Source organism: Strongylocentrotus purpuratus, unplaced genomic scaffold, assembly GCF_000002235.5.
Source record: "Strongylocentrotus purpuratus isolate Spur 01 unplaced genomic scaffold, Spur_5.0 spur5_scaffold_20, whole genome shotgun sequence".
NCBI lineage: Eukaryota > Metazoa > Echinodermata > Echinoidea > Camarodonta > Strongylocentrotidae > Strongylocentrotus > Strongylocentrotus purpuratus.
In genome coordinates this window covers 35,090,716-35,116,674 of record NW_022145606.1, presented here as the reverse complement: position 1 = coordinate 35,116,674, position 25,959 = coordinate 35,090,716, and the positions used below count along the sequence as shown (strand labels likewise).

At 36.2% G+C, this 25,959-nt stretch overlaps 1 protein-coding gene, 1 long non-coding RNA gene and 1 other non-coding gene across 3 annotated transcripts; all 3 read left to right on the top strand.

Annotated features, from left to right (window-relative positions):
* The first annotated feature begins 5,817 nt into the window (after window positions 1-5,817).
* Window positions 5,818-9,197, top strand: LOC584507. The gene is made up of 3 exons (XR_004065422.1): window positions 5,818-5,892; window positions 6,349-6,474; window positions 8,294-9,197. It is a non-coding gene; the product is annotated as an uncharacterized LOC584507 (transcript).
* Window positions 9,198-15,342: 6,145 nt separating this feature from the next.
* Window positions 15,343-18,082, top strand: LOC115927154. Its single transcript, XR_004065455.1, has 3 exons — window positions 15,343-15,566; window positions 16,859-16,962; window positions 18,013-18,082. It is a non-coding gene; the product is annotated as an uncharacterized LOC115927154 (long non-coding RNA).
* Window positions 18,083-18,775: 693 nt separating this feature from the next.
* LOC115927704 (dehydrogenase/reductase SDR family member on chromosome X homolog) lies at window positions 18,776-25,513 on the top strand. Its single transcript, XM_030993886.1, has 6 exons — window positions 18,776-18,823; window positions 19,798-19,939; window positions 20,872-21,095; window positions 21,869-22,019; window positions 22,543-22,669; window positions 24,928-25,513. The coding sequence occupies exons 1-6, from the start codon at window positions 18,776-18,778 to the stop codon at window positions 25,016-25,018; spliced, it is 783 nt and encodes a 260-aa protein (XP_030849746.1). The 3' UTR covers window positions 25,019-25,513.
* Window positions 25,514-25,959: the final 446 nt, after the last annotated feature.

The window sequence follows — 25,959 nt, the reverse complement described above, 5'->3', positions numbered from 1 at the left end:
AGGCATCGTGTTTATCATTAAAATTAACACCTGTCACCATTCGTAATCGAAAATATGTTTCTCCAAGTGAGGAATGTCAGAGGGGAAGAAATTAACACAGTGTTACATGCTCAAATTGTGTGACTATATATAGTCCCTACCCCAGTCGAAATAAGGATGTGGTCAGTAGAATGAGTGTATAGCCTATTTTAGATGATGTGTTGTCGAGAATACAAGTGCTGGAATTAGAGGAAAGATAAGAAAATATCAATATTAATTTCTGGTCAGCTCACGTCTTAATTCTTTGTCATTAAAAAACGGTGGCCAAACTCCAAATGTATTTAAAAAGCGTTAAGAAAAGACACGAAGAATTTGAAAGAGAGATAAAATGAGTTTGTCAAGATGATTCCAAAATGAGTGAGTAGTTAAGGAGGTGAGAAGAAAAAATGTCAGTTATAAATAGCCGGTCTATTTATGAACCCTTTTTTCACTACGGGAAATTACAAAATATCAATCATTTTATTGTTCTTATTCTTTAAAATACGATTAAGTCTAATAAATATTTTTTTTTTTAAAGCAAACTAAAGGACGGTAGCTTTTATGGATATGTTGATAGTTTGACTTATCTAGGGATCGAGGTGAAGGATAGTCATCAAACAAAATATTAATTCATGATGATACTGTTCAGTTTACCTCGCTGTTTGATAATTTGAGTTTTGTTGAGCGAAAACATAAGAAATGTTGCACTATAAAAATGAAAAAAAACAGGAAATGTGGCGAGATATCAGGCGCCGAAGGAGAAAAAAAGCGAATGACTTACTAACGATATATCTCGGGCTCGAGGCCCGTGCTAAAGAAGCGATAGAAATGTTAATGTTAAAAACGGTTAACAACAATTTTCCATAACCAGAATGGGGAAGCTCAGATGGCGTATAATTGAATAAAAATGAAAGAATGTAAAAATAACAATAATATTAATTTAAAAAAAAAGAGAAATTTCGACAGTGTCAATGATGCTCAGTCCCTCGCTTGTCTTTCTTTCAAAAATACACAAAACGAGATGCCAGGAAGTATTTATATTCGTAAGCATGCAAATAGGGGGATGGGGTATATAATGCTTGACGCCACAATGAACCGGCCTCATTGGTGTTTTTGAGTTTTTCGAGAATGTCAACTGTACAAAGTCTGCAGAAAACAGACTCTATTTTGACGCTAAAAAAAAACACAAAGAAACAAAATTACCATTGCTTTCTGTATATACAAGAATATCACATTTGAATGGTTGTCAAATAAAATAAGAACTAAAAATATATCTTTAGAAGATACATTAATTTCAGAGTTCGCATGGCTTTCTGAAAGTGTCAAAACAATGTTTATACATGCAGACTAGGTTTCTAGACTTCTCCCCGTCTCTGTCATATGCCATTCTTCCCCTTTTTCCCCTTTTGCTATTTGTCATTTTGTTCGTATTGCCAATGCAAACTGATGTCAAGCCATTAAGTCTTTCTTATTCATGGATCAGCAAGGTGTAGCATGGGCGTATGGTCCATATGACCCCTCCGGGGATGTGGATATACCCCCCCCCCCACCCCCGCACTTGTATTCGCGACGTATAGTTCCTGTATCTTTCTTTTTTTTAAATAGAGCTCTACAAATTTAAAGACAAACAAAAATACACGCGAAAAAAACATTACAGAACATTCATGCAACATTGAACATCCGATTTAAAAAATATGCAAATTCGAAATTTTCTAGGCCAGCGAGTTCTGTTTCATTTCATCGTGACGGGTCACGTTTGCCTCTATATAGCTCTTGTAAGACAAGGCCATTAAAATATATACATGTTAGCGTCCCCGCCCGCTTCCTTTTTGGGGGCCGCATCCTATTTTTTTGTTTTTTTTGTTTGTTGAGTTTTTAAAGAAAAAAAACATGAAAACACTGCTAAATGGATCTATTTCTGATTTTAAAAAAAAAGGCCTCCTCCTTCCTATTTTCCAAAAAAATAGGACGCTAAACATGTTCTTTTTTTATTGTTTTGCCAACATATGATCTAGTCTAGGGAAAGAAGGCCTATTTATTTTTGGCTACTTATAAAAGATACAATTAATTGCCAGCTACTATATATCCTGGTGGGGTAGCCTCGCTAGTCATACGGACCGCTTATTCATAACGTGACACGCTATAATCATGAAACGGAAAGGGTGTCATATATATGCATAACGGCATAAGGACCGCTATTATAAAGTGAGTTGAAGGTCGCTATTCATAATTCACATCAGTTCATAATTTAATTGGGGGTCACTACTCGTAAGGACTGCTATTAATAATGAGAAAGTGAGGGTCGCTATTCATAATACGAAAAGCATGAGTGCCCACCTTGTCGTATTATGATGAACGTCAATCTTATCATATGAATAACGACCCCGATTATTATTATGAATAGCGCTCCTTAAGAATAAAGACCCTTATGCACTCCTCCTGATGGGCCCATACCCATACTACTGACCACATATAATTCGGGTGATTCAAGGTAGGCAGCCTTAATCCGTACCTGAACAAAAGAATCTGGCAAGCCGGACAATAGCGATCAAACAAGAGGATGTCAACTCTACATAGTCTGCTGAAACAGACTCTATTTTTACGCTAAAAACAAAACAAACAAACACACACACTTTACAATTGCTATTTGAATGAAAACATATATCATATTTGAATGGTTGTCAAAATAAAATAGCAACTAAAAATTGATCTTTACTAGATACAGGAATTTCAAAGTTTGCACGCAGCTTTTTTAAAAGTGCAAAACAAGTCTATACATGCAGACTAGGCTTCTAGACTTCCCCCCTCTCTGTCATTTGATCTCTTTTTAAAATAACTAACACATCAATATCATATTTAATACAGTGTCAGTTATCTCTCTCTCTCTCTCACTCACTTCTCTTTCTTTTCTATTGATCATCTTCCTTTTAACATCATGTTAAATAGTAAAGATAAACTGAATTGTTTTCCGACTGTTATGCATTTTGTCCGAGATTGCCAAAAAAAGCTATTGCTTTTTGTATAGGATTTACACGCCCCTAAGATAATGTTCCCCAGAAAAGAAATAACACATGTTTCTTAATCTTAACACATTTGCTTTAAAAGCATACTTTCTTTTATTTTTCGTTTTTCAAGAGCTAAAATTAATAACGCAAACACACCCTGGCAACATGGACTTTTGTTTTCTCCTTTTAAAATCACACACTGTCTTGTGATCGACAAAGTTTATGTTTTCTCTTTTAAAATTGAAGTTTCTTTTGTGTTCACTCTCTACTTTAATCCAACAGCGTGGTGAAGTGAAAAGAAACTCATTATCATTATTTATTTCCCGCCCTAGTTAGCTCGATTTTTCGAAGGATTTCCCGGCCAAATTCGCGAATTTGTCATTAAAATTAATTTCTCTTGCGCTCCAATTCGACGGTTTTTAGTGCTGTCAGGTATATAACGGGTTTATATTCCTTTACTAGTTTTCAAATCTATGAAGTTTCTATATCTCATATGTTTCATTCAAATTAATGAACAATGTGCTAGTCTTTTATTATTTTTGTCTGACTTAAATAAAAATATTTCGATTACGAATGACAGGTGTTAAGTTAAATGATAGAAACGACGCCTCGACAAGTGATGATTAGTTTGAATGCTTGTTGAGCAGTTTCTCAATTAAATGACAAATCTATGAAACCCTTCAACTAAAATCCAAATAAAATAAAATAACGATAATTAAATGATAATTGGCATGGCAGTGCCGATCTGCGCTAACTCAAATGCAAAGTTAATTAATTCGAATTACAAACTCGCGAATCTAGCCGGAAAATCCTATATCACAAATCGGCTCTGTATATGCTGAAGGGCCTTTGCCATTTTGGTCCGATCGCCCCCCCCCCCCCCCCCCCATTCAAACACACACATGCCATGCCGATAGAACAACATGAATTAAATATACACCAACTCTGCTGATTACAGACTTTCGTGATTCAAATTAGCCAAGGGATTAGGTAGCCTTAATTCGCACCTGAACAATAGAATCTGACAAGCAGGACAATTAATAGCGACCAATTACAGTACAGCGTGCGTCGCCGCGCGCGTGTACATAGTAAAAAGTGTGAAGTACTGGTACGTAGATGCTTCATTGTTGACAGCATAAATGTATAGGTGCTTCAACCAGGTACACCGCCTCCCTAGCTGCTTCAACTTAGTCTTGTTTGTTATTATTCATATCTATTCAGTCCCAAAATAACCGACAGAGGTGTACGTTTGATTTATATTTCCTTCGAAAGACAAATCGGGCCTGATTTCTAGACTGTGAACTCGTTCTAGCTTTCAATTAAACGCAACAAATCAGAACTGGAAAAATGACGGCGGCATGGGCAGATCTAGAGTCGGACTTCGGGTAGCTGGACGGATCGCCGAGCTGGACCCATCAACAAGCAGCTGCGAGGAGAACCGCAGATTATTTCTCCTTGTCAGTGGGATCTGACTAGACATTGACAATAACTGCCTTGACTTGACAAAACTGATATTACATGTATCTACCTTGAATTGACATGATCTGCATCGACTTGACACAGATAATAATCTACCCGGATTTGACAAGGATACTATTATCTGACCTGACTTGAACAAGATAATATAATCCCCGACTTGACGAGGATAAAATTATCTACCCGGACTTGACAAGGATAATATTATCTGACCTGACCTGACAAAGATAAAATTATCTACCGGACTTGACGAGGATAATATTATCTGACCTGACTTGACAAGTTAATATTATCTGACCTGACTTGACAAAGATAAAATTATCTGACCTGACTTGACAAGGATAATATTATCTGACCTGACTTGACAAAGATAAAATTATCCGACCTGACTTGACAAGTTAATATTATCTGACCTGACTTGACAAAGATAAAATTATCTGACCTGACTTGACAAGTTAATATTATCTGACCTGACTTGACAAAGATATGACTATCTTTTACATTATATACACACATATATATATAAAGTCTCTCACTCGGACAGGTATCTTTGTCTTCACAATTGTAATACCTGGAAATGCAACACAATAATATAGTCACTCAATGGAACGCAATATATCACATTGATATATATATATATCAATGTGATATATATATCTATCAATGTGATATATTGCGTTCCATTGAGTGACTATATTGTGTTGCATTTCCAGGTATTACAATTGTGAAGACAAAGATACCTGTCCGAGTGAGAGACTTTTTTTTAATTTAAAAAAAAGAAAATATTAGCTTAAATTATATAAACGTAAGCTTTGACAAATTGAAAAAGGGTAGTGAATTTCATTCTGACCTTTAAAAAAAATGAAAATAATGCTTAAAAGACGTGAAATTGGATTTCCCACTTTTTGCTAAATATTGAACAATGATTTGTTTATTTTGAAAAGATATACTGTTTTAACGGTCATAATTTTTTTTGAATGTGGAGCTAAATTGGTAGGCTTACTCGTATTTAATTTAAATTGTACACATTTTGAGGTCTAAAATTAGCTTCATAGCAATTCTAGGTCCTAGATATGTAATGAATAAGAATAAGAGCAATAACCATGCATTTTGAAGGCATTTGCGGTCTTAAACAAGAACTCAACTATCCCTTTGAATATGCATAAATGTATTCGTAACAACAATTACCACGAACATTGTGAAAGATAGCATTTAACGCGTCTATCACACACGCCCACAGGTCATGCACATGTTCTCATTGGCTCAACGGTTAGAAGGGTCAGGGGTCAACGTGTTTTCGCTGCACCCGGTGGTGTCGTCAACACAGAGCTTGCATCGCGTGACGGGCAGCAGGTACCGGGGTACGTGAAACTTTTTAGCGGCGCGGGAAGGAGTAAGTATTAGATGTTTTCTTCTTCAAACTAATTAAGGGGAGATGGATATTAAAGAAAAGTCCTTCCACTTTTTTTTTTACTTGCAACATCATGAGTAGAATAGTTGAACATTTCCTCTGATTATACTTGGAAAGAAACCATCTTTTTTTTTCTTCAAAGTGGTCAATTAATTTATTTTGTAATTGAGTTTAGGCTTTTCTCATTGCTATTGCATTATAATCAACATGGAATATGATAACTATATACCGCAGTTGAAACTAACTTTGCGTTCATGAAGAAACTAGGAAAGAGTACATTATATTTTCTTCTGTCATTGTTTTTAATTGACCCCCAAAACATAATTAATGTCAATTTCATTTTCCCAAATTACATTTGTTTAACTACCACACTGTTGAATATCATATTGATAACTTAATACATCCCTCACGTAACATATTTTCTCGTGTTCAACGAAGAACTGTTGCGGACTCCATTCGACGGTGCATTGACATCTCTCCACGCCGCCGCTAACCGGCCTATGACGATAAGACTGCCCTCTTCTTTGACAGCTCAAAGCCCAAAAGTGTTAATGCCATGGCAAGGTATAACATACATGTCGTTTGCATGGCTTACTTCGAACCATCGGGTCATCACGTTCGGTCGGGTGGTCGCGTTACAGGATCTTTCGTAGATTTGTTGTAGGGTTCTCACAAATTGTCCTTTTAATTGGACCAGGCCGTTTGTAGATGAGAGGGTTTATTTCAAAAACACTACCTCCCGACATTTCGTGACAAAAGGGGCACATTTTCACCAAAGGTCAGATAACGATACCATCTGACCCAACACGACGACCGAATGATTCGAACTAAGCCGCCTGCATTGTCTTGATCGTAGGCTTTAACCCGAATCTTAAAGGTAATACTGAGTTCTAGTGTTGAACAAGTCTAAGCCTTTGTCCCGTACGCGCGTTTCCGTTTTACACCCTGCCCTAGGCTTTTCTCCAATAAAATTTTACAAACCGACTGGTATTCGGAGTCTAGTCGTCCACATCTTGCCTCGGCGCTCTGCACACCACCAGAACTCTGAAAACGTCACGTAGCGCTAGCTAACTCTCTATACTAGTTGATCTTCCTAGTCGTATCATTTATTTTTATCCATTAATACGCAATACTCTAAGAGCGTGAGGATGCGTGATCAGCTCGCAAAATTTAACCCAGCGATAACAAAACAATAATATATCGGGAAAACCGTCTTGAACAAGAAGACCCTCGCATCCCAATTGAAATTGTACATAAGCTTTGGCTTCGCTATTCTTGACGTCGATATAAACAAACTTAGACTTCGGATACAGCATGTTTCGTGTAATTTCTTGCCGAAAAGCCTAGGGCAGGGTGTAAAACGGAAACGCGCGTCCCGTACATCACAAACTGCATCTAAGATTTTAGTAAATATCTCATGATTGCATTGAGAGGTTTTTATCAGTCCAAAGATGGAATGAAAATACACATTTCATGTCATTGTTATGCTCAGAGCTTTACAAAACTTGGTGACGTATGGGACACGAAATTTACCAAATATACCATGGGTTTGCCATCTTGTAATTACATTGTGAAAGCAATTGGAAAACTTTGATTCATGTAGTCCTTGAAACAGTGTGGGTCTGTAATGTTTTGGAATCAGTAAATTTGTTGGAAATTGACTAGTCTTGCTAAAGAGAGGTCACATTCACAGAAATGTGTATATTGGACTTCATACACGTCTGGCACGCAGTTTTATTTAGTCCAGCTCTCTATACAGATAATGTTGGTCATACTTCGAAACTGAAGGCATTTGAAGATCAATCCCCATATCAGGGTAAACACCTATTTTCTCTTTCATATTCTTCTAAAATGACTTGTGACAGAATGGGAGAGCTCACAAAATTAGTTTTCATATTTTCCAGATCTCAATTTTCTGTTAAAAGGGGCCAGTCGACTGAAAGAAATAATAGTAGTAATGAATTGAAATGGTAAATCATAACAAAATATTAAAGGTAATCCTGAATTCTACTCTTGACATGGATTGGTTAGTGGGAACCACGTAAAGACCTACCTCAAGGAACTGCAGTAGAACCTATGTTCGATCTTTACGCGTGCAAGCGTATACGTGCACGTACGTGTGCGTTGATAAATCTACAGACGAAAAAATGTTCACTTCATATAAGTTAATAATACATTTTTAATTTGAAATTTTCCCCCAAATCGTGCAATAAACGTGTACGCAATGATACATATAATGAAGTAGAGGTATTAAAAAGTATAAATACAAATGTATAAATACTAGGTAATGCCCTTGAACAATATCAAAGTAAATATCGACCCTGCCTTTTACACGACAGTATGCCCTACCTGCCATAACTTAATTAATTTCCTTTTTTTTCAGTAACAAGGAAAAGCAAGAGATTCTGTGGAAATATTCCCTGGAATGCCTGAAGGATCACATCACAGAGGATGTCATGAAGGAACTCGCATCAGCATAAGTAACCTGGGACCCGATTCACAAAGCCTTTCCTCAAAGAAAAGTGACAAAAAAAATCAGTGACAAATCTGCTGATATCCAATCACAAACAAGGATTTTAGTAGCTTATAACAAAAACTGTCATTGGTCACTGATGAAAAGTTCTGTCAAACGCCTCTCTGGACCCTTCGGACAATTGTTTATATTTTTTAAAGGTGAAATAATGCCTGTGCAATAAATTCTCTTATCAATTACAAATGACAGAAATCAGTGACAAATCTGCTGATAACCAATCAGAAGCAAGGATTTCAGTAGCTTATAACAAATACTGTTATTGTTCACTGATGACAAGTTTTGTGAAACGCCCCCGCTTGACCCTTCGGACAATGTTTGTATTTCTTGAAGATGAAATAAAGCCTGTGCAATGAATTCTCTAAAAGTCTTTGTGATGACTGGATAAACATTGCCGATAAGCGGCCCTACATTGCATGAATTCCTGAGATAATTTGTCGATTATTTAATGTTAACTGACTGCTAAGAAAGCATTTGGATGTGTATACTGTAGTGGTATAAGCTGTTCTTATCAAATTCCAGTAAATAATTGTGGCAATGTGATTTATTTCTGAACGATAAAAGTCATATCCTCTTGATCCATTTCTAAGAGTCTTTTAGATTAATCAACAAATTTCGAGACGAAAAAACTATATCTATCAAGAATAAATTATATTTTCACAATCATTTCATGAATAGAAGAAAGAAAAGTTGTTTCAACTTTATTGACAACAGTTTATTCATGTATACATGCATACATTTATAATTCCCAAGAATTTTACCCCCCCCAAAAAAAAAAAAAAATAAAAAAAATTTGCAATTATAATGGTATTGGTAATGATATACATAATGATACTGTAGTAAGTATTATAGCATTTGTGTTAACCAAAAATAAGAAAACGTTAACAAATTCGGTTTATACATTACTTTTAAACAGCAAATGTCTTACTTTGTTGAACATGAGAATAAACTGCTAGAAAAAAGCCGATAATATAATTATGTCTTTCAGGGTAGATGATTTTGTACAATTAAACAATGTATTTAAAACACCATGATGTACATAATATCCTTTTTATGATAATTTGAAATTCCTTTTTTCTAAAAAAATTCTTTTGATTGTTTGCAAAAGAGAGATTATACAGAAGTAAAACTGATCTGTAACAATTTTTTAATAAATCTTTTAATGACAAACATAACTTGTCTGGATCAAACTAGTACTATCTTCTTTAGTGTGTGAGTATAACTCGGTAAATATGCAATCACTCTGTAAATATATACATATATATATATAAATATATATAAACCACGATAAAAGTAGAAATGAGGAATTGACTCATGTTATTTACGGCATGTCAATGATGTTTTTTTCTTCGTGGAATCGTTTCTGCCTTTTTAATTAGGATTTTTGAAAAAAGAAACCTTAGCTTGACAGCAAACTACTCTTGAAGAAAGAAGAAAATCAAAAAAGTAGACTGATGAAAGTTTCGATGAAATCGAAAAAAAAGAGAAATTATATGAATTTCAGAAAATTACAATCACTTTTGGTATGGGCTCTTCAAAGTGGCTGAATCGGTAATGCCTTTGTGATGAAGTGACGCACACCTTTCCCTATTTGTTCTAACAACAAAAATGAGTAAAAAATATATGACCCCGATGGCTTTTTTTCTCTTGGTGAACGTATAATAAAATCCCTATCGATGATAAATATTGATTATCAAACCACAGGAGAAGGAAATTAGGAGAAAATCAGAAAGTCCTTTCAATTATATCTTTTAACCCATTGCTTACTGGAACCTGGTGGTCTCTGTGTTAAGTCTATGGGAATTAGATAATGCAGTAGTCAACGGGTTAACACGAAAAACGACAAGCGGGAGAATCACCCGCGACTACGTCATAGTCTAGTGACCAAACTGCCAATTTGAGGTAGACTTTGATTGATCTCCCATTTCAAACATTCATAACATTATTATTATTGGTTCGTTTTATTTCAAACTTTCATCATTCTATTGATCTCATTCTTCTGTGTTCACGCTAATGGACTTATTAAAAGGGATGGATTGCCCTTTCATGTTCATTAAGCATTTACATGAATTGATCAGGGATTGAAAAGGTTGGTTTAGACAATTTCAAATCTGCTCTCATATATGTCAATGTTAAGGATAAAGGTGAGTTCTGGTCATCCGATTGCACTGTGAAAAAAATGTGTGGAAGGGATCAGAAAAAGTTGCTTATGTAGCATGTAAGTATTGGTGGGTACTGCAAGGTTCTGGAGTCATCAAAATCATAATAAATTTAGCCCAGTCTTGGTAAAGTAACGCGCACTCTACACAGAAAGATCTATATGGGACTACACAAACGATGTCTGGGCTTCTAACCTTGATTTCCTAATCTGTCTATGCTCATTACTCAGCCAGTATATATTTTCTACCAAAATTGTTCGGCAAATTGCATTTATTTATAATCACTAGGTAATTGGGTCACAAACATTACAACAAGATTTAGAAGAGAGAGAGAGAGAGATATAAATAGAGAGAAAGACATATATATATATATATATATATATATATATAGAGAGAGAGAGAGAGAGTGCCAGACAAAGAAAAACGATAGAGAGAGAGAGAGATAGAGAGCGGGTTAAATAGAGAGAGACACAGAAAGAGATAGAGCGATAGAGATATATAAAGAGGCATAGATAGGGAGAGATAAATACGGCCACGATAGAATAAACCTTTCATTGACAACTATTGCGTTAGGGGTCAAATGAATATATATTATGACGAACTTCAACAAAATTATTGTTCTATAGATCGATTTGACGGGTTTCTGAATGCGGTAAATGCAATGAAAGAAATTAAAAAAAAGGCATACCCAACTTTAGCTTCTCTCTTAGAAATGAATACACAATTGCGAGAAATAGAAATGGGAAATAATGCTACCCCCTCATTTTGTTTAAACACAAGAGGAATGGAACACCTGTATCGGGACGAGGTGCTGTTATCCAAAGGGGTGCACATATATAATGATAGTAATAATACATTTATAGAGCGCAGAAACTATCCAACATTAAGTATATATTCTACTGCGCTATATACAAGAGTTCCTGATATGCCTAGATTTACAGTTAATTGAAAAGATCTGCTTTAAGTTCTGATTTAAAGATATTTACAGATGGTGATATCCTAACTTGTAATGGTAAGTTATTCCAGAGTTTTGGGGCTGCACAAGCAAATGCGTTACCTAGCGTTATTTTTGTTTTGATAGATGGGATCTGCAGCTACAAAGCATCTCGGGAATTGCGCAAGTTCCGATTGTGTCGATTAAGCTTGAAATTTAACAATTATTTGATATAAGTGGGAGCTTGACCAAGAAGTGCTTTATATACAATCAGCAACCGTTACTGGACGGGATTCGGAATAAGGTGGTCTATAAATATTCTATAAATATTAGTTGCAAGCGAAATGATTTACATGAGATAGAATATTCTGCGAACTCGAAGGAGTCCTTTTCACCCGCGGCAACTTGAAAGACGTTGATTGGCTCTTTATAAGGGTTCGAATCTCAGCCCAGCACTACCGTCTTTTGGCAAGACATCAATCTATATTATATTATATATTAATATCATATAAGTCGCAATGGAGAATACTTTTCAGTTATTGGATCAGTTTTATTCAAGACATACCATTTTTTTTAAAGTAAACTGCTCAAGCAAAGACATGTTCTCGCTATGTAAGATGTATAAGTTACCAATATTCTATGCTAACTTACTCACATACTGGTGCGAATTAAGATTTGTTCATTTCCTAAATGTAAGAGACATAGGTAATGAAATTCTGTGGTATAACAGTAACATCAAACATGAACGAAATGTTTTATTTTTTAAAAAATGGAATGTAAACGGAATCTGTAAAGTTAGTGATGTATTTGAAAACGGTCAATGGGTGTCATGCAACACTCTCTTCGAACGTTTGGGTACAAGTTCTTTATTAGATAGCTTCAAACTTTCAAAACTAAAAAGGGCTTTTCCAAAAGTATGGGTAGAACTAATAAGAAACTAGACATAATACTTGTTTGGAACAAGTATAGGTGGGCTGGTCAACTAAAATTTAAGACAAAATAGAGCAAAAATAAGCGAGATACTGCTAAAAAACAATGTCATTGATGTAATGATGTAAATGAAATTCACCTTCCATAGGCATAACACGCAACTTCAGAAATTTCTGATATGTGCCCTTTAATCGAAATTTTTACTCTGATGACGTCATCAAAATGAAAAATGATTATTATTGAACTTGTAGAAAATTATCTTAGCTTCAACATATCGAAAATTTTGAAGAAAATCAATCAATATATACAGAGATACAATCAATTTTAAATAAATATGCTGACTTCATAATATGCAAATTTGTATTTTGAATTCCAAGGCCATTATGATGATGTCACGATACACTTAATGGCCAAATGAGACATGGAATCATATCTTCGACTCATACTCTATCTAAATATGAAAAAAAATGGAAGGTCACGGTTCATTCTAAAGAGCTATAACGGGTTTTGTATAGGCCTGTTTTTGCCCATATATGCTATGTATTAAAAGAGCTCGCGCGCACGGACATTTTTCTCGAATTGACGCTCATCTTGTTATTAATGGTCATAAAGAGATAAACATGGTATCAAATTCCTCGAAAAAATATGAGAAATATCATGAAAGAAAACAAAATGGCGATTCTATGTTGTGTAATAGTGTTACGCGCGAAAACGCGCACGCATGTGCGTTTGCGCGATTTTTTTATGAAATGCTTAAAATGACCTGAAACGTATGCAAAATAAATTTGAGACGATTTTGAGCATTTTGAAATGTTGCGCGCGCATTGACGCGCGGACGTACTCGTACGCACGCGTTTTTTGACCTGAAATTGACCGGATGGATATTGACCTTAATCATGATAAATGTGAATGAGAAATGGTTTTTGGTTATGAAGATATGATCAAGAGTTTATTTTCAGAAAATTTCAAAAAATGGCGCCTAGATGACGTAATCAGTCAAGGTCAAGGTTGAACAAATTCTGTGTTTTGTTCTAATGCCTATACATATTTGTGTCAAATTTTAAAGGTATTTGATTGAACCAATTTAAAGTTATCTTGCTCACAAAAAAGTGGGTCGAAAAAAGAAAAATAAAGAATAAAGAATAATAAAGGCAATTTTAACAAAATTATAAGGTGGTCTGTATTAGATACAGCCCACCTAATAACAATTTTATTCCAATTGAAACAGAAGTTGCTGAAGGAATGTTTGAGATATCGAAATGCGACTTGATTAAATTAAGTCTCATGAAAGCAAAACACCTTTATATTCTTTTGAATGAGTTCAAAAAAGAAAATCCTCCGGTGTCATTGTTTTCGCAGGAAATACTGCAACTACCAATCAATTTTGAGTGGAGTCATGTTTTAGATTTTAAATTTAAAAAGATCAAAGACAACAGAGTAAGACAATTTAATTTCAAACTGCTTCATCAAGTTTTACCCTTCAAAGACAATCTTTACAAGTGGAAAATTACTTCCGATATGCTTTGTACATATTGCAATGAATCAGAATCGTTTATACACATTTTGCTAAAATGTCGCCAAGTCGCAGTCTTTTGCCAAAAAAATCATCATCTGGTAACGAACTTGTTCCAAAAAGATATTGAGTTAGGAGAAAAAATCATATTAATTGGTTTCAACATTGAAGACCCGGAGTTTCTGCTCATGAATGTACTAATTGTTTACGCACAATATGCAATTTATAAGGTGTATATACTTAATCATCTTAGAAGTAAATCCTTCAATAGTCATTCAATTTGGATGACTTTCAAAAGCGATTTTATGTTGTATGTCAATTGGCAATACAGAAACCAAGAACAATTAAGAAGTAATATCAAGATGAATGTTTCTTAGTTGAACCTTTAACGCATTTATATTCATGCCTTGATCTTTCCCTTCCACTTTCCTTATGTTTCCCCTATTTTATTATATCAGTTTGTTGATTGTGCATATATATATATATATATTGTAATTAAACTCTATATGCAATGTTGTTAAAATGATATAAAGTAATAAAGTGCCTCGTATGAGGACAAGAGAAGAAAAAAATATTAATATCATATATATGATCTCGTGAAACGTCTGAAACTTCGAATTGATATTTTATGACTTTATATAAATATGTTTATATGTATATATATATATATATGCATACATACATATATAAACACACAACCTTATTTCCATATACATGTATATAATTTGGGAGTGGGTGACGTGGATAGCGGTTAATTCGAAGGATTTAGGGTTCGAATCTCACCCCGGCACTACCATCTTTTGGCAAGTCATCAATCCACATTAGCCACTCACCACCCGGGTGTAAATGGGTATCTGGAAATGACTAGGGTTATAACATTTGTAGGGCCCTCAAGACGAATAGCACTGATGCTGATGAGGCTAAACAAAATTATTACAGGGGAACCTCAGTATAAATAGCTTTGATATAACAAGGTATCTGTACTCACTAGGAGATTTTGCTGGTTTCAGCTCTTTAAATTCTGTTTGTTTTTTGTTCACCCTGATATAACAATATTCCTGATATAACAAGGTAAGTTCCTTGGTCCAAAGGACCTCGTTATAACGAGTTTTCACTGTACTATCATTGTTATGGAATAATAGGCCTGCATTAACGTTTATATGGTAGCAAAGTATTAGAGCATAGGTCAAATCAACAGAGCATAGAGATGAATAGTTATTATTGCCTTGCTCTTTGAAGTTCTGTGGCTTCGCCTTTGTGCGACAAATCATATACATGTATTCATATCGCGATCTCACCGTATTACTAGAAAAATTCTTGGGGCCAGTTTCTCGAACCGTCATAATTCTAAATCCGTGGACATCCCATAGAAACACGTGTTAACTCTATAACATACGTTCAATGGGATGTCCAAAAAGTTAGACTTACGACGGTTTCGAGAAACGGCCTCTGCCTTTTATGCATGATAGGATTTCGAAACAGGAACATGTTCACTCGTATTTTACACATGCTGATAGCCTCGATTGGATAAATATATGTTCATACAAGTGAGAAGAAGGGAAAACAACGCAATCGACATCACACTCAGAGGTGAGTGTTATTTATTTTGTTCTGTGTTATTCATGTTGGCTTTTACAGTATATTATCATTATTATTATTATTTATTTGACCGATCGGAAAACATACAATGAGTACACCAATCAGATAATACATAGACATTTCATTATAAATCCAAACAGCTGTAGGAGAGTGGAGAGGAGAGAGAGAGAGAGAAGGATACAATCTGCTGGTCAGGGGTGACAAAAGCAAATCAAATTGATATTACTCGAAGGCATGTCACCCCTACAGTCTGAATCCTGGAAAATTAAGAGTAAAGAACAGAATAAGAATTCACAATTATGAGATAATAATAATAATAACAGGATAAAAATAAGTGGAACAATTACCATTTTATCCTTGATTACTTTCATTACATTATTTCGTCATTAAAATGGCTTTACGTTCATCACATAAAACTAAAATTTTTAAAAATATAGGTTAACTTTATTTCGCCAATCAAAATCAATGTGCTAAATATTGTACTAATTAGAATGTTAATTATGAAACTAATTCATGTGTTAAGTGTTGTGCCAATCAAAATCAGTGCATTTATCATTGTACTACTTAATGTGTTAAGTATGTGTCTAATTAATTTGTAAAATATGCCATAATCCTACGTATAAGTTCATTTGTATTTCTTAAATCTTAGTTATCTCTCTTCACGGGCCAAAATGTTCTCAACCCCATCCAATTTCGTACATTGTCCTACAAATACACCACTATAAATACCATTTTGTTTGTATAATAGTTGTTAAATGCACATTTAAAATCTTTAGCTTCTCTCCATGCACTAATAGATGATTCTAATTCATCAATTCAACCGAAGCTATAAGCATTTTCATTTACTATTTGTTTAAACTTATCCACGCTTCCTTCGCACTACCGTACATGTACAAAATACTCTTCTGTCTGGACCTCTTCTACGTTTCAGTATAGAGTAACGAAGTGTGACGTCACAATGGCCAAGATGTCAAGGTTTTTGTTTGGTCTTGTTTTGTCCTGTCATGTCTTCTTTTGTCTTGTCCAGTCATGTCTTGTTTATCTTGTCCTGCTATGAATTGTTTTGTCATGTATTGTCTTATCTTATTATGTCAGTTTCCTGTCCTTTGTGTCCCGTTTTGTCATTATGTCCTTTTTGTATATTTCGATTATTGAACGTCACCATCCGAAAGACGAACATACCATAGCAACATGTATGAACATAATTATCAATTCAAAATTCAAATATATCGTTGAATTTTGTATTATTATCATATGTTTGGATAACTACTTCTCCATACCAGGACCATTGTATCAAAGGTTAGCATGGGGTCACAGCCTAGTCAACCGAGCCTTCCAGATGTCGATCTCAATGGCAAGGTGGTCATTGTTACAGGAGCTAATACAGGTAACATAATATAATGTCATTAAGGGTGCGTTCAATCGACACTTTTTTCACCCTGGAATCACGGTTTTCAAAGATTTTTAGTTTAAAACATGGTTGCGTTCAAGCGACTTTTCGTCGGTCGTAAAAATAAACGTGTTTAAACACAAACATGAAACGCTGAAAAAGATGAGTTTTGTATAGTGATTCCGCAGAATCACGGTCGCGAAAATTCGCTTGAACGAACGGAGTAGCCTGTCATTATTGGTGATGCATGGTGGGACACGGCTGTAGACACATCGGGACATTGTGAGCAGCAGATGGCAGTTATATGTAATTCGGGGGGGGGGGGGGCATTTCATCAACATTTGTCCACCAACAACTGTCAGCGGCGACTAAATTTGACAAATCAGAGGCTTGGAAAATAGTCGGTGACAATAAAATTGTCGGTGAAAATGATATTAGTCGGTGCAAATCACCGTCTAATTGTTTCATGAAACACCCCCCTGAAGTAGTGCCCGTAGAATACCCTGCCTTAAACAACCATTAATTTCAACGTAGTTTGAGATTATTCTCCAGAATCCGGAACCACTGAAATCTTCGCTTGAAGGAGGGTTTTAATTGATATTGACTTCGATATGAATTACTTCATAGCACCTTAGAAAACAGAGACCCGTTTCAGAAAACTTGTCATCAGTGACAAATGACAGTTCTTGTTATATGCTACTGAAATCCTTGCTTCTGATTGGTTATCAGTAGATTTCTCACTGATTTTTGTTTCCTTTTCGGTCATTTGTCATTGAAAAAAGGCTTTGTGAAACACCCCCAGGATTTACAATACATAATTCTTTCCAGTGCAAGATTAATCTAAACTGGCGTTAAAAGGGTTGTTATGGAAGTAATAAAATTGTATTTATTGAAGATAATGTGTTGCTAAAAGGGATTTTTCCATCAACATGCCTAATTGTTTTGGGCCAATCTGAACGTGTGGCAAACGAACAACCGTGCCAACTGGCACTGATGGCGAATGAAATGTCAATAATATTTGAACCCTTTGTTCAAACGCTTCACCAGGCATTGGATATGAGACAACAAAAGCACTGGCTCAGGTGGGAGCAAAGGTCATTCTAGCGTGCCGATCTGAATCTAACGCCAATCAGGTGAGACATTATCACAATTACAGTTATCATAATCACGAATAGTATGATATAATGTGAGGTGTATACTGTATGCAAGACTTTGAAAGGGTGATGATAACGATGATAATATATAATAAGAACAACGATCGTACTACCACTTCTAATACTACTACTACTACTACTACTACTTCTTCTTCTACTGCTAGTGTGCTACTAAAACGACGGCTACTGCTATTTACTACTACTACTGCTACTACAGAAACTACTACTGCTGCTACTACTCCTATTCACAACTACTGCTACTTCTACAAACTAATACTACTTACTACTATATACATAAACTACTATTACCACTACATCTGCTACTATTACTACTATTATTTACTACTACTACTTACTACTACAGTAACTACATATCGAAACGTTGTATCATCCGCTCAATCTGACTTGCGTGCATAGAACAAATGAGCATTTTGGCATAAAAAAAAGTGCATTTCTCTCCAGCATTGGGGTGCCCGGCAGTGTCCGGAAATTAGAAAATCGGGCGTAAAATGGAGTAAAATGTAAATAGAACTTTCGAATGTTAGATAATTTAAACAATTAACTGATTTGTTTCAATTATTCAATTTTAAATTTCTCTCCATCAGATGACTCTTATATGATTCTTTAAACAAAATGCATTTCAGGCCATTTATAGGATGAAGAGGGAACACGAAGAAGAAAAATCTGATCCTTCAAAGCAGAAAGTACAAATAAAGGCAAGTATATGTTGATATGTGATTGGGTTTTAACAGACGTGTGTCAATCAGATTTGATTATTTATGTATGAGGACCGACCTTTAATAGGGACTTTTAGATTTGCACGACGAGGACGTGGACTGTAACGTGTGACATCCTTCTAAGGCACTACCAGTGCCTTAAAAAGACGTCACATATGACTGTCAGTGCTTTAAAAGGACGTCACACGTGACTGCCAGTGCCTTAAAAGGAAGTCATACGTCCACGTCCATGCAAATCGAAAAGTCCCTATTGTCAACGTCCGAAAGACGTGACTCGGTTTCGAACCAGGGTCGTCTGAGCCAGTTTGCAGGCGAAAACAGAGAACTGACCAAGTGAACGTGCCGCTAGACCTACTCACATCTCCTTATATGGATATGGGATAAAAGTAGATTTGAAACGTTTGCCGTTAAGAGGGGGTGGGGGGGGGGGGGGTGGGGGGGGGGGGCAGAGGGGGAGGGGGTAGAGTCTGTGCTGTATGAAGAAAAGAAAATCAATCCTCAAATTTTAAAATCTGATGGCCGTTTTTAAAGAACGTGAAAAACAATCTTTCTGCATAATCTTAAGAAACAGTAAAACTTAATACTACTGGGCCTATTCTATTATCTGCTTTTAAGAATAAAATATCATTTTATAATATATACTTAACCATTTCCAATAGCAATAATTTAACAATGCTTGAAGAAAAAAAGAGAAAAGTGACATGTATAATCATGAAATGATTTGAAAAAGTCAGCGTGTTTTATAACATTGCTTAAATTTTTGAATTTTTTTCTAATTTTGTTCTCTAGATAATTCTTGTCAGTAATGCATGTTTCGAAACTTACATTTTCAATATTAATTTGATTTTGTTTAATAATTAGTCTCTAATTGCTCATTCATGTATTGCTATGCCCCTAGAGGGCGTCTTACTGACATACTTTTCTCTACTCCCATTTCACAGGTCGATGATCTCCACGTTGAATTCATGACCCTTGACCTTGCCTCATTGGAAAGTACAGTTACCTTCATAGAAGCCTATAAGAGCAGAGGTCTTCCTCTTCATGTTCTTGTGTGCAACGCTGGTATCTTCTGTGGTCCCAAGGGTAAAACAACATTGAAATTTCTCACAATTCTGTGGGCTGCTTTGCTGTAGGTGGCATTGCTTAAAGCCCCACTGTACTAATTGTAGCTACTTGCTCCCTCTATATAGAAAACTTTCCAAATCGGTGTCTGTTGGTCCCCCATGATCCTCTTTTTCTTATGTTAGTTGAGAGCCGAGTTAATGAGATAACCACCTGTCAGTGACCTCGCTGTGTGGTCTCATCCCTTCTGGCCCAGTAGTAATGACGGTCTTTAACCTATTCAAGCAGATTAATTCATGCAAACCTAATGAAATATATAAGTAAATCCTTTGTTTAACTTATACAATATGAAGTGTATAGGCTTTGGAATCAAAGGTCAATATTTCGATATTTAAAACTACTAGTATTTAATAATAGCGTTAGAAGTTTACTGCAGTTATTCTATTCAATTCAATATACTGATTTCTTAATTTACAAAGCTATAATGTAGAATAAAGCTGTGCCCGGAAATCACATTAAAACGAAAATGGCTTGCTCCTCAAAAAAGTGTTTCCCCTTGCACTCGTGATGATGAAACAGCATATAGAAAACAAACAAATAACAACACGATACAAAAATTAAAAAGCACATTACAACAATTAAACAAGTACAATTTGCACTGAACGCATCGTCATTTTAAAGACACATATAAACCAGCTTTCATGGGGAATTCGACACCATTCGGGTGTGTACCCGAACGTGTTGTCAATCACCAGTTTTAGCCTTCAGTTTTATGAACATTACTCCCAAGCTCCCCTAGAGACTAGGGGGTAATTCTTGACTGGCCTCCGGGTTTGCTGTGTGTAGATTTGTACTCCCATTAATGGTATTTCCACCAAGTCTGGTGTCAGCGAATTATGGCCTTCTGCACATGGAAACTGACGATCCATTCCCTTTAATATATCTTTCCTCAGCCCTGACGTCTGACGGGTACGAACCTCACTTTCAGATCAACTATCTCTCCCACTTCTTACTCATCCTCCATCTTCTACCTGTCTTGAAGAGATCTGGTCCAGGATCTCGAGTGGTCTCTGTTGCGTCCGGTATGTATCGGCTCGCCAGCTGGAATGTCGACGATATGCAGTGCTTGGAGAACCCCGACTTGAAGAATCGTTACGCTACCTCGAAATACTATCAGGTAATCTTTCTCCTTTTTTCTTCTTTTTTTCTTCTCTGTTTTAGATAAATCAGCTATTTCCCATTCCTGACGACGGATAGTCAACCTATTCGAAGTGCGAGCCACTCCCGCCACCCATCCTCTCCATTCGGCGCTATAGTTCTCCTTAGTACTATACGCTTAGAAAGATAACTAACCGTCTTTTTTAAGACTACACCAACAGTCCTTTTTTAGGACTACATACCCCCAAGAAAGATTACCAAGAGTCCTTATCAGGACTCCTCAATCATCCCTCTCTGTTACATGGTGCATCCGCAAGCCTACTATCAACGTATTTCAATGATCTTCAATTGATACCTTCCAATTTACAAAAGTATATTTCATGAATTAGTCAAACAAATCTTTTGCATAAGTTGTAATATACAGATAACAACTAAATTATTTATACTCTTGTCAATATGATGCTTTATTGTGTTTTTCGTAACTCAAGAATGAAAGCCGAGGGTGTTTGGACTGTTTCGAATTAACCGAATGTGGGTCATATAATGCCCGAACAAAATTATGTGTATTATTTGTTTAATAAGATGATGTTTTACTTGTTTTATACAATGGTGTTTTTTACATGATTTTACTGATGACCGGTCATTAAAATTTACTAATGACCGGTCATTAGTAAAATTACGTGTTCGGCAAAAGCAATGCTTGATCACGTGTACGCTCTCAACCAATCCTTTGATTATGATCCTCTTCATCATCTTATAATTTTATTTAATCACTAGTGCTATCCCTCACAGATAATGCACATGTTCTCATTGGCTCAACGTTTGGAAGAAAAAGGGGTCGGTGTGTTTTCGGTGCACCCGGGTGTGGTCGATACAGAGATTTGCATGCGTGGTGGGCCGGAGGTACCGGTGCTGACGAAAATTCGAAGGACCCTCGGGGCCAGTAAGTGTCATACAAAAACAAAACAAAAATGTTTTCTTTCTATTATTTTAGTTCAGATTTAGATTGTTATCATTTTTCTCTCAAGACTTGACCCTGTTTCATAAAATTAATTATTAATGACACAAACATTCTGTTTAAAAATTTGGTCTCAGTCGATCAAATGCCACGGTTTCTTATACAAATTATTGTAACTCGTTACTTTTAACAAATTTTATGAAACAGGACCCTGTGAAATCATTTCTTTACGAAATAGTAATGCATAGGTCCTATTATGCTATTACTCCTGGTGAAACTAGGCATAGTGGTGTAGTGAATAAGCCCGTATTGTAAGAAAATTAAATGGGAAACTTAAAAATAAGGTCCGTGCTTTGGAGACTTCTGTATATTTAATTTATATACAAATTCAATATATCGATTTGAAGATATGAAAAACATAATTAACACATACAAAACAAATAATAGACAATGTATAACTACAGATAGTTGGATGTGGAAAATAAACATAATCTATCTTATCAATTAGAAATGTTGAGGTCTCCATTTGAGGGTGCGCTGTCATCACTTCATGCCGCCGCTAGCCCGGTATATGATGGGAAGACTGCGATCTACTTTGAAAGCTCAACGCCCCGGGATGTCACAGCTATGGTCAGGTATACGTCCGTCCCCCCCTCCACACACAAACACATACTCTCTCTCGTTCTATTCCTTTTTCTCTCTATCTCCTTTCTTCTTTTTCTCTCTCTCTCCCTCCTCTTCTCTTTGTTTCTCTCTCTCTCTCTTCCATTCGTTCTCCCCCTACCTCCCTCATCCATGGGTGTCGATCCCGGGGGGGGGGGGGGGATGGGGGGGGGGGATATATCCCCCCAATATTTCAGCTGGGGGGGATGCCCTGTACAATCATCCCCCCAATATTAATAATTCACCATCAAAAAAAAAAAAAAAAATGAAGAGAAAAATTAATGATGAGAGTCCGATGAGAGTAGTTAATGGTTATTACTCGCAAGATGACCATCAATATACACATTTTGTTATCTCATTTTCATAATTTCATATATACGAAGTTAATGAGACAACCGTATATGAGACAAGAATAAATTGAATTCTTGCTCATACGGCTTCATCAGGAATTGATGAATTTATTCAATTTGTTCAGTCAACAGCATCATAGAAATGCAGTGCGCCAAATGCAAAGCTGCAGCATTTAAAAGCAACAAGCTAAATGTTAAACGCGAAGCGCAAAAGTATCAATCTGCAATGCACATCAGACAATCCTGGACAGTGTAAACATAGATGAACTCTGTGACGAATTCGTGATGAGATCGGAGACAAGGAGAACGATTTTCGGACATCAGTATGACTTATAAGATAGTTTACTAGTTGCTATGTTGTTTCCGTTCACCTTTCTTTAAAATCCACGTCATTGTATCTTTGTTTATTTTGTTCACTCATTTTATTTCCCGATATTTCCTAAAACATTTTTCATTTTTAGAGAAAGATTATTATGTCACAACTTTTTTTTTTTCATTTAAAAGCTGATGAAACCCTATGTCACTGGCGTACTGGTGGAGGGGGAGGGAGGGGGCTTGGGGGCGCTAGCCCCCCCCCCAAAAAAAATAAAATACAAAATTCCAAACATGACTTATTTTCAATTTCATACAAGTGATTTATAAATGTTTGTGATATATTACATGATTTTCAACAAATTCGCGTTTCTCCATTTCTGTTGCAAACTGACACATTCCCAAATAGCCAGGAAGAGCATATATTTTGTATGGTCACTAATGGGCCTAATTAGTGGCCATTTATAATAATTTAATGAAACATGAAAGCTTCCGCGCTACGCGCGGGATGGGCGAAAATGATATCAGATGTGGATTAAGAGTAATAATCAAATAAAACTTCAAAGCTTCCCCGCTTCGCGCGGGGGGGGGGGGGGAACTGAATTCAGACAAGGACACGATACAACGAATCGTCTTCCTTCTCTAATAATTAAATGAAACGGTAAGGGCGAAAAGGGCGAAAACAAATACAGACAAGGATTAAGAGTAATAATTTATTGAAACCGTCACAGCTTCCGCGCTTCGCGCGGCAGGGGGAGAACTTAATTCAGACAAGCACACGATACAACGAATCGTCTTCATTCTCTAATAATGTAATGAAATGTGAAAGCTTCCGCGCTTCGCGCAGGAATGGGCGAAATTGAATTCAGACAAGGATTAAGAGTAATAATTAAATGAAACGCCAAAGCTTCCGCCCTCTGCGCGGGGGGGGGGGGGGGGGGGGGGGGATTGCACTCAGACATGGACACGATATATGAATCGTCTTCTTTCTCTAATAATTTAATGAAACGTGAAAGCTTTCACACTTCGCGCGGGAGGGGGGGGGGAGGGGAAACTGAATTTAGACAAGGATTAAGAGTCGAGAATGGTACATCGAATCGATCGTATTCTTTCTTTAATAATCTAATGAACATCAGAGCTTCTGCGCTACGCGCGGAGGAAGGAGGAAGGGAAACTTGATTCAAACAAGGATTAAGAGTCGATAACGGTCCAACGAATCGTCTTCTTTCTCTAATAATGTAATGAAACGTCAAAGCTTCGCGGGGGAGGGGGAAACTCCTCCCTCCCTGCACCCAACCCCTTGGCTACGCGCTTAGGGAGGGGGTGCTACCTGCCACACGCTTCTACCCATTGGTTGCTTTGATCCATTGCCGAAAATATTTTGGCACCTATCATCCCCCCCCCCCCCAACCACGGATACAAATCGACACCCTTGCCCTCATCTTTTTTCTCTATAGATTAATATTGATGTCAAGACAATATATTTAACCATTTACATAATATTCAGATAAGTTTGTTATTAAGAAAATGACCCTTTTCATTCTTTTCTGTTTTATATCAAATTACAGAGACAAGGAAAAACAGGAGATTCTATGGAAATATTCTCTTGAATGCCTCAAGGAGTACATTACAGAAGATATCTCGACGGAACTACCATAAGCATAAAACAATGGCCTAGAATGTTAGGCTTGTATGATATAACGGCGTTCTACCTTTGCTTAAAGCCACACTGTCCTACTTGAAGCTAGTTGCTCCCTCCGTATAGAAAACAATGCCTAATCGGTGACCATTGGTCCCCCCGTGATCCTCTTTTTCTTACGTTAACTGAGAGCTGAGCTGATAGATAACCAACTGTCCAGTGACCTTGCGGGTTGTCTAATCCCTCCTATAAACTCGTACAGATAAGCTTTAAAGTAGCGGTTTTATGATATGGTATGAACAATGTCGACAGAGGGAGTATACGCTAAGCGTGTTGGGACAATGGATATATACATTCATAAACGGTATGATGGTTATCTGCTTGATAGTATAGCGGTTTACCCCTAACCGTTGTCAACAGGATGCGCAGAACGCATCATTGAGTATTGCTTAAATTGTTTTTCTAAAAAAAAAAATCCACTTGCTAGACATTCTCTTGTAACATTCCCCCCCCCCCCCCCAAAAAAAGGTATATTATTATTAATTATAACAAAAAAATTAGTCTGACATTTAGCCATTTAAAACAACTCTTTTTTCATCTAATATGTTACTAAATTTACACATTGTAAACAAGGTATGTTTAAAAACTGATTTAGTATTACAATTATTTCCTTGTTATTCCAAATTATCTGATTGCTTATAACATGCTTTTCAGAGGAGCGTGTTTTCTAAAGACTGGCTGGAGAGTGCTTACATAATTACCCCCAAAACAACGAAATGCCTACCAAAAGAACCTAATAAATACGAAACAATATTTGTCCAGCCTTTGGATCTAGAAGCAAAGTAAAGTAAAGCAGAGTAAATACTCATTTCATATCATGTTGGGCTTGTACCCTTAACTTCAAGCACACTATGTTCAAGCTACCTTCCCCATAATTTGTTATTAATATTTCCCTGTTCAT

Excerpts from the sequence above, each read along its gene's own strand:
- LOC115927704 (XM_030993886.1), top strand. The coding sequence starts at position 18,776 with ATGAAGAGGGAACACGAAGAAGAAAAATCTGATCCTTCAAAGCAGAAA. Across the intron at positions 18,824-19,797 it reads CTGATCCTTCAAAGCAGAAA|GTCGATGATCTCCACGTTGA; the intron begins GTACAAATAAAG and ends CCCATTTCACAG. Across the intron at positions 22,020-22,542 it reads TCGAAGGACCCTCGGGGCCA|AAATGTTGAGGTCTCCATTT; the intron begins GTAAGTGTCATA and ends CTTATCAATTAG.